Raw genomic sequence first — 8,949 nt, 5'->3', positions numbered from 1 at the left:
CTCCCAGGGAAGTCCTCGGCCAGGAGCACACACCCTGTCCCCCTTCTTTAGAGGGACTGGTAGGTGACAAACGGACAAGGGCCCAGGAATATCACACTCCCCACACACACCTGGAAGCGGCCCACGGCAGCCAGGCCACGTCCCTTTCCAGGAGCCAGGCACCCACGGGCTGAACCTGGAGGCCCTGACCAGGCCAGGCTCATACGCCCTTGTTTCCCACAAGTAGAAACAGGGCCGGCACTCTGCTTTTACTCCCTCCTCGCTGCAGAGATGACAGGACAGGTGTGTATGGCTTGGGGAGTGGGGTGGCCAAGGGCTCAGGTACAGCATCCTGACGGTGTGACCGCCGGCAGGGTCCCCGCCTGTGCCCCCCCCAATGGAGACATGACTTTCCAAACCTCAAAGCAAACAGGGTTTATTCTGTACACAGGGCCAGGCCCATAGCCCTGGGATCAGGGTTCACTTGAGAGTCCAGCGAGTCCAGCTGGGGTCAGGCTCTCTCCCACCCATCTGGGACAGGGCACAGTGGCCCAAGGCTTCCTTCTGCCAGGGAAGAGCTCAGCCGCCCACACACAGAGCTGTCCAAGTCTGGAGATTCATTTCTGTCTCAGCTTTTTGATGAAAGACACCTCATCCCGATTCCGGATACCATAACTGAAAGAGAAGGACAGGCACAGAGTCCAGCCTACAGAAGGGCCATCTGTGACTCCTCCTCCGAGGCTTGTGCAAAATGAGAGAGGAAAGGTGGGAAGAGCGTAGTGTTGGGGAGGTGAAGAGGGGGCAGGGCCATGCTCCCCCACCACGCACACTCATAACCCTCTCTCCTAGCTCTGCAGCCTGAACTGCCACAGCTCCTCTGCCTCCTGTCCTCCGGGCAGGGAGGCCTCAGTCCAGTCAGGGACTCTCCTGGTCTCACACACTCCCCAGGAATGGATTTAAGTCCCCTCCTTTCTTAAGAGCCTCTGGAGGAAACCCCGGCCCTATGGCAGAGCCTGGGGACCAAGAGGGCCACAGATCACATAGCTCCCTGTAGTTCAAGACGGAGCCTGAACTTACTCTCGGAGTTTCTTCCGGTCTTCTGTGAGCTTCTCTCCCGCGGAGGTCAAGTGGTATGTCCTCCACACGTAGGACCTACAGATGGGAATTCAGTAAACCACAAGCAGGGTGATTCAGGAGGCTGAGAGCACTCAGGCGAGGAGCCGGCAGCAGCTCCTCTAACCAGGGAAGCCACGTCCAGACACACTGGGCACGCCCTAAGGTGTCCTCATGTGCAGCTACCCAGCTGCCCGTGTGGTAATGCAGAGGAGGAGCAGTTGGGGCAGGGCCCGGAGGCACAGGAGCACCTGCCCTTTTTAAAGGCTCGGGACAGGGCGCTCGATGCTCTAGGTTGCATCCTGAGCAAAGCCCAGGAGATGAAAAGGCTCGTTCGTGTCTAGCACGTCCTCCCCATCTCCCAGGAAGGGCTGAGGGAGGAGCCGAGGCTCCACTCACCAGCTGATGTGCTGAATGCCTCCCTCCCGCTCCTGCCTGAGCTGCACGTATCTCTGGATGGCCTTCTTCAGGTCCAGGACTGTGGCGTTCTGGACCACAACCACAGCTGCACAAGCGGGAGAAGACCCCCAGCGTCAGGTGGCAAGAGGAGAGCCCAGAAGCTCTGTTGAGTCCTGTTACTTCCCAAGGCTCAAGTCTGGGCAGGTGTGGGTGTGCCCAACAGCCCCGGGCACAGCCTGGAGTTTCCACCCACCAGCCCTGCTAACATCCTCTCCTGTGAAGGTTCAGACTGCTCGGGCCTGAGGGGAGGGCAGCACTTACGCATAACTTCTCCATCCATCTTGCACACTCGGACTGTCATTGCTTGGCCGTATTCTAATGCTATTTGGGAATTAACCTCTTCTAAAGTAACCTGGAAAAGACCAAGGATGGAGGTGGGAGCTCTCTCCACCACCCTAAAAAACAAAGGCAGACAAGATGACAGCGTTTATAAAGTTAGGCAGAACCTTCCTGAAGTCTGAGGAGAAAGGAAAACTGGGAAACATTGATCTTTTATTTTTTACTTGAAAATTACATTATTTTTGTTTACCCCAGGCTTCTGCACACCAACTTTAGGTTTTTTTTAAAACACTGCTGACACGTCAAGTGTCCTAACTAGTCGGTTTCTCGGTGCCCCTTTAAATTCCGCGCCCGAGGCCAGAGCCTCGCTCGCCTCCAGGCCCGGCAGGAGCCTAGACGCTCCGCTACGCTCGGAAACGCCTTCCCGAGGCCGAGGCCGCAAACCCCAGGCCCCAGGGTCCGTCCGCGCCCCGACCCCCGCCCGGGGGAACTACGCGGCCCTCGCGCACCTGGATCGGAAGGTCGCAGAGCAGCGGGTCCTGCACAACCATGGCCAGGCCCTCCTGGAACACGTCCACCGCTTCGGAGTGCGGCAGCGCCTCCTCCTCATCCTCCTCGTCGTCCTGCGGCTCCGGCCGCGCAGCGACCCGCGGCTCCTCCAGGGCGCCGGGTTTCCAACCGGCTCCGCCCGCACAGCCGATCCGCCCGGCAGAGGCGGGCGCGCACGCGCCGGGACGGCCACCATAGCCCCGCCTTCGAGGCGTCGGTGGGCGGGGCCACTCGAGGGCCAGTGAGAGATGAGCTGAGAGCCGGCCCGCCACTGCCCTCCCTGGGGGCGGGGAGGCGGCGTGATTATTGGTGGGCTGGCAGGGCGGGGCGGGAACCAATGGGCGCTCGGAACGCCGGCTAGGCGCTGCCGCGGGCTCTGCCGGGAGCGCCGGGCCGGTGGCGGCCATGCTGCTCTTCTGCCCGGGCTGCGGGAACGGGCTGATCGTCGAGGAGGGGCAGCGCTGCCACCGCTTCGCCTGCAACACCTGCCCCTACGTGCACAACGTCACGCGCAAGGTGGGCGCTCGCAGCGCGGAGGCCGACGCTGTCGCCAGGCGCCCGCGCGACCCGGGCCTTCCCCGCCTCCTTCCCCGCCTGGATCGGCGTCCTGCGGGCCCTGCCGGCCGCCCCGAGGCGCTCCGCCCGCCACGCGCTGCTCCCGGGGCCTGTGCAGCGCTTTTGCGCCCGGGTCGCTCTTCCCCTCGGTACCCATGTCACTCGTCGCTGGTGTTTTTACCCGAAGGATTATTTAAAATTGCAGCCTCTTTCTCCACCTCGCTCTTCTCCTAATCTTATGTTTTTTTAAATAGGACTCATTTGCCTTCCATGGCGGTTTATAATTTACTTGTGCGCCTTGTTTGTTAACACTAGGGTATAGACTGTAGGAGGGCAGGCGTTTTTCAGTTTTTGTTCACTCTTATGTTCTAGTCTGAACATCTGGAATATATTGGATATTCATTACGGAATGATACGTACTGTGTTATAGCTCTTTACTTTCCGCCGATAATGCGTCTTTCCTTTTTAGAACACCTTTAATAATTTTTAGAAGTAGAGCACGCTGGTGTTACCTCATTCTTAATGTTTATATACTGCTCCACCATGTAGCTGTGCTGTGGGAGTTTAGAGTCTCAAATTGTGAAGGGTAACATTTCAAGGACGGCTGTTAAAACTTGGAAAATAGTTAGAAAAACCTCTGTCTGGGAAGAGTGGCTGGGCCACCCCGCCAACTGCTCCACTTTGGCCTTAGTCGTCTTTGGTTCCCTTATTTCAGTGACCAAGTATTGTAGAGGTGGGAGAACAAGAGGGTCACACCAGAGCCATTTTTCCCGTCCTGGTCTGTTGCTTCATCCAGTCCTCACAGAGTCTTTTCTATGGGGACATCCCAATTGTGGATCCTCCTGATTCACAGGGAGATTCCTGCTCTGTGACAGCAGGACCTGGGCTTTTGTTTAGTGTTGGTCCATTCGTGTTGAACGCAGGAAAGAGAGTCTGGGGTGATATTTGAAGGCATGATTTGGTGACTTGGCTTTGTACTGTTCACTTAGAGTACAAAGTCTGTACTGTAAGTACAGAGAGTCTGAAGACCTGCTGTTTGTTGTTTGTTAGGTAACAAATCGGAAGTATCCAAAGCTGAAAGAAGTGGATGATGTGCTTGGTGGAGCAGCTGCCTGGGAGAATGTTGACTCTACTGCAGGTGAGAGGGAAAACCTTTTCTATTTCAGAGCTGTGGGTAAGGATGAGGCCGCTGGCTGTGCCACTGCATAGCAGAGTCTGTGATGTATCAACTGGGCTTCCGAGACTAGAAATTATTTTCTTCTCTAATGTATTTGTTATGCAAACAGTATTGGCACAAGCTTTGGAGTAATTCAGACCTGAGTTAGAGTCTCAGGGTGACCTCATATTGATGCTGATTGGAGTAATTAAAAACTCAGTCTAAGGATTTTGTTCTAATGTAGTTTTTTTTTTAAAGTCAAAGATAGAGTATTAAACTGCCCTAAATATTCTGTAAAGTAAGTATTTGAGTCTTGATTCATTTCTGATAACAACAGATGTGACTAAGGAAGGAAACAGAGCCCTAGACACAACCAGTCCAGAGAGGAGGAGGAGCTTAGTGTGATTAGGACTGTCTTTTTACCCCAGAGAGGACCACCCAGATCTGCTCTGTTAAAAATCTCGCGTGAGCAGAATTTGTCACTGGGAGGTGAATTATTCACCAAAATGGTGTCTGAGTGTTTGAAAGTTTCCATCAAGAGCAAGGTTCTTGAATTGAAATCTCAGTGAAAGTAAAATTAAAAAAGAAAAAAGTACAATCATGATTACAGGTCTCCTTCCCTCAGTTGTGAGAGCACAGTGGGAATGACAACCCCTTGCAGGAGCACCTTGCAGGGCACCCCAGGCAAGGGATACCAGTCGAGCTGGGGAGTGTCTGCTGCTGTGTTTCACGAAACGTCCACTTCTAACAAGCACGTTGATCACTAGCATCGTTTGTTTTTTTTAGTAAGTGTGGGTCACTGTTTGTTTTTCTTGTTGCCAGAGCCGTGTCCCAAGTGTGAACACCCTCGAGCCTACTTCATGCAGCTTCAGACCCGCTCTGCCGACGAGCCCATGACCACCTTCTACAAGTGCTGCAATGCTCAGTGTGGACACCGCTGGCGGGACTGAGGCCAGGATGGCCCAGCTGCGTCAGCGTCTGCGTGCTTTACTGCCCAGGGTGTATTCCCAGCTGCGAGTGTGAACCGTGTGTCCTGAGGGTCTTGGCTGGTGTGGTGGAAAGCTGACCCTTTAAGGGTGGCTGCCCAGGGGGTCAGGAAGTATAGCCCGCCTCCCAGTCAGCAGATTAACTCCTTGGTGTACAGGATGTCCAAATTCTGCCCATGCTGTGTGTGGACAGGAGTATCCATAACTGAGTGTCTCCTGTTTAAGGTCCTGTTCTTCCTCTTTTATGTTTGTTGGGCAATTGATATTCTCCTACCATCAGCCAACACTCTTTAATATTTACATTGTTTGTACAACTAATGAAGTAAATCTTATTAGTTTAGTACATTAGATGCCCCTCAGTATTTAACTGTTAATTGCAAACTTATTTAATCAAAATTTATCCTGAATATTTAATTAAAGTTAACAGTCTTGTTATCATCTTCTCAGTGTTTTAAATGCCTTAAGAAGTAGACATCAAACCTTAAACCCAAAACCGACTGCTATATTTAGGGCCAAACTGGTTGTAGAATTGCTATGGATTTCTATTTATTACTTGTATTTTTGTTTCTTAGAATTGCAGTACATTTATTAGATTGTATGTTTTTTAATACTTTCTATGTCCATCTTTCTACTCTAAAGAGAAAAAGGACACTCTAGGCTCACAGGGGCAGGATTTTGGTTATTGATAGATTTGTTTCTTGCTCAGGGCCTCAAATTTAATTGCTTCCAAATCTCTCTCTTTATTTTGTTGAATTATAGTTTACTTCCCTTGTGGCTCAGCTGGTAAAGAATCTGCCTGCAATGTGGGAGATCTGGGTTCAGTCCCTGGGTTGGGAAGATCCCCTGGAGAAGGGAGCGGCTACCCACTCCAGTATTGTGGCCTGGAGAATTCCATGGACTGTATAGTCCACGGGATTGCAATGAGTTGGACACGACTGAGCGACTTTCACTTTATAGTTGACTTACAATGTTGCAGTAGTGTCTGGTGTGCAGCGTGATAATCAGTTACATGTACATGTATATATATAGACAACACACAAGTGAGTGTACATGTATTCATATACGTGTTCATATTCTTTTTGCTATGTTTTTCCATTATGATTTATTACAGGATTTTGAATATGGTTCCCTGTGCCAAATTGCTTAATAAGTTTCACTTATGAAATAATGGGACTTAAATTTAAGTCTTTTATACAGATTCTTGCTTTTTTCCAACTTTTTATTACTTTTTCGTTTTTGTCCTGTTGTGTAGCATGCAGGATCTTAGTTCCCCAGCCAGGGACAGAACCTGTCCCCCTGTACTGAGAGCATGGAGTCTTAACCACCAGTAAAGTCCCAGAGTTTTACTTTTTGGAAACTTCTTGTCTTACATAACTTGTATAATTTGTGTAATTCAGGAAATTATTATTTTTATCATTTTAATTTTATTTATTTGTTTTTGTCTGCGTGCAGTCTTCTCGTTGCGGTGGCTTCTTGTTGCAGAGCGTGGGCTCTAGGGTGCATGGCTCGTGGACTCTAGAGCCCGGCCTCAGCAGTGCTGGGACACAGCCTCAGTTGCCCCAGGCACGTGGGGTCTTCCTGGACCAGGGGTTGAACTCATGTCCCCTTCATTGGCAGGCAGATTGTTAACCTCTGGACCACTAGGGAAGTCCACTTTTTGAGAAATTATTAATCTTCTTTTGAAAAGATTATGGGCTGCACGTGTATTCTCCTGTTAGAACGCGTTGACCAGATCCTGAATGCATTGTCTGCAGCTGTTTCTGTTTCGGAACAGTTTGCACTGTTTTTGCAAAGGTGTGTTTGTCCTGGGGTGTTACTTTAGTGTCTTCCTATGCCATCAGTCATGTTTCCTCAGGGGTCTGTTCTCGTTTTCACTTGTTCTTGGGGGCAGCCTGGTCAGCGGTGAAGGCCACGCTCTGTGAAGTTAGCCTGCTTGCCTGTCAGTTGCTGAACCTCTTTCATTTTCTCCTGTGTAAAACGAAGATGGTAATAGTCTATTTTGGGGGTTCACAACTTTTTCTGTAAAGAATCAGTATTTTGGGTTTTGTGGGTCAAGAGTCAGAATCAAGAAATACGCAAGGAAGCGAGCTCTTCCAGAGAAGCTCAGGATGTAACCCTGCGGTGTTTGTTACACAAGTCCCTTGATGAAATGAATGCACACCATTTTGTGTGACCGAGTTCATGTTTCTTGTTAAAGTTGCATGCGTGCGTCTCCTCACCCTGGTTCAGAGCGGGGGGCAGATGCAGGGCACTGTGACGTTGCTGACGGGTCAGTAGCTGCTGGTGGTGAGAGACACAGGTGTTGTCCTCAGCGTGTTTGCCGGTGAGCAATGCAGTGACGAGTTACAGGCTGTGGCCGTGTTCTCCACAAGGCTGCCAACTGTGTGACCTTGCGCTGCACCTGTACTCACCCGGCAGCAGGTTCCAGCTGCCCGTCTCCCGCGCTCACGTTTTCTCGGCTTTGCAAGTGCTCCCACGTGAGTTGCTAGTTGCTCCCTTGATCTGTGCCCAGAAGCTCGTTCTTCAGTCCCTTCCCCGCTCAGCGTTGAGGCATCGATGCCTCGCAGAAGCGGCAGAGGGCCGGGTCCAGTGACGTTTGGAGCCATTGAGAGCAGAGGAAAGGCGCTTCAGGTTATCTGCCTCATTTTTAATTCACGCGACGTTGCTCCCAGTGTCCTTAGCTTTCAGAACAGCTATTCTTGACCAAAAACGGATGGACTTAAGTGCATCTCGTCTGGACACACTTCGTCAGCTCTGTGATCAGACACAGTTAAGTCACCCTCAGTGGCTTTCCTTCCTGGGTTAACGATGGGTCCCTGGGAAGCTTAATTCCGTTGCCTCATTTTTATTTTTGTGAAGGAATTCTGCTTTGTGTTGAGACTCACGCCAGAGGAGCGCTCAGCCTGGTGATGTCGACCATTGTGGTGTCGCTGCACGAAACTCCTGCCATCCAGCTTGCTGACACGAAGCTCACACTACCCCGCGCCTTAAAGACTGGGCGTTCGGAGCCGGGTCTTCTTACTGTGACGTGATGGGTGTGCAGCGTAAGCAAGCCAGCAGAAGCGTTGTGAAACGCTGTGGCCTTGAAACGCTGGGGCGATCTCTGCTGAGCTGTGAGCGGGCAGGGCAGGGCTCAGAGCCCTGTGACCAATACAGGGGGCAGCTGCAGACAGCGCACAGGCGGTGTTCCAGAAGGTGGGCCCTGGCATTTGAATTTCATAGTCATTCCACGCGGCACGTAATTCTTTATTTTTTCCCCAACCATTTGAAAATACACAAACTTATTCTTTATTTATTAAATTTATTTGTGGCCTTGAGGCGCAGCACGTGAGATTTCGGTTCCCCGACTAGAGTGAACCTGGGCGCAGGGCAGTGAAAGCGCAGAGCCCTAACCACTGGTCCACCTGCACATTTTCTGTTTTAACTGGTTTTAGCTCACAAGTTTTTTAACAGGGGGCGGGCTTGCCCTGTGGCTGGTCTTCCTCATCATGTATGAGGATGTATGTAGCTCAATGTGTCCCATCCTTAGGGCCTGTCTGACCGGCGGCGCTTGCTGTTCTGTGCCTGTCTTTCGAGGGGCTAGGTTTCGGGAGATACTTAGTGGCCCTGGTTGTATTGTCTTTGTGTCTGAGGTTTTCCCTCCATCTGTGGATTTTGCTTTTCTGTTTATCTCTGTGTGTTATGACCAACCTAGACAGCGTATTAAAAAGCAGAGACATTACGTTGCCTACAAAGCTCTGTCCAGTTAAAGCTATGGTTTTTCCAGTGGTCATGTATGGATGTGAGAGTTAGACTGTAAAGAAAGCTGAGCACCAAAGAATTGATGCTTTTGAACTGTGGTGTTGGAGAAGACTCTTGAGAGTCCCTTGGACT

The 8,949-nt window shown here is 51.1% G+C and overlaps 2 protein-coding genes across 3 annotated transcripts; one reads left to right on the top strand and one right to left on the bottom strand.

Annotated features, from left to right (window-relative positions):
- Positions 1–399: 399 nt before the first annotated feature.
- Positions 400–2,568, bottom strand: SNRNP25 (small nuclear ribonucleoprotein U11/U12 subunit 25). The gene is made up of 5 exons (XM_043915683.1): positions 2,340–2,568; positions 1,813–1,903; positions 1,492–1,597; positions 1,057–1,131; positions 400–654 (listed from the first exon to the last, which is right to left on the bottom strand). Exons 1-5 carry the CDS (start codon positions 2,379–2,381, stop codon positions 597–599), a joined length of 372 nt encoding a protein of 123 aa, XP_043771618.1. The 5' UTR covers positions 2,382–2,568; the 3' UTR covers positions 400–596.
- A 152-nt stretch (positions 2,569–2,720) lies between these two features.
- Positions 2,721–8,391, top strand: POLR3K (RNA polymerase III subunit K). Of its 2 annotated transcripts, XR_006343197.1 has the most exons (4): positions 2,721–2,895; positions 3,985–4,072; positions 4,913–7,845; positions 7,936–8,391. XR_006343197.1 is itself a non-coding variant. In XM_043915684.1 (3 exons), the coding sequence occupies exons 1-3, from the start codon at positions 2,785–2,787 to the stop codon at positions 5,038–5,040; spliced, it is 327 nt and encodes a 108-aa protein (XP_043771619.1). In that variant the 5' UTR covers positions 2,721–2,784; the 3' UTR covers positions 5,041–8,391. The 2 variants fall into 2 exon arrangements, 1 of the variants encoding a protein (XP_043771619.1); XM_043915684.1 differs by having other exon boundaries at positions 4,913–8,391.
- The last annotated feature ends 558 nt before the right edge of the window (positions 8,392–8,949 follow it).

The sequence above is a fragment of the Cervus elaphus genome, chromosome 10 (genome assembly GCF_910594005.1).
Source record: "Cervus elaphus chromosome 10, mCerEla1.1, whole genome shotgun sequence".
Classification (NCBI taxonomy): domain Eukaryota; kingdom Metazoa; phylum Chordata; class Mammalia; order Artiodactyla; family Cervidae; genus Cervus; species Cervus elaphus.
The sequence above is the reverse complement of the archived record's forward strand: the minus strand, read 5'-3'. Positions and strand labels throughout refer to the sequence as shown.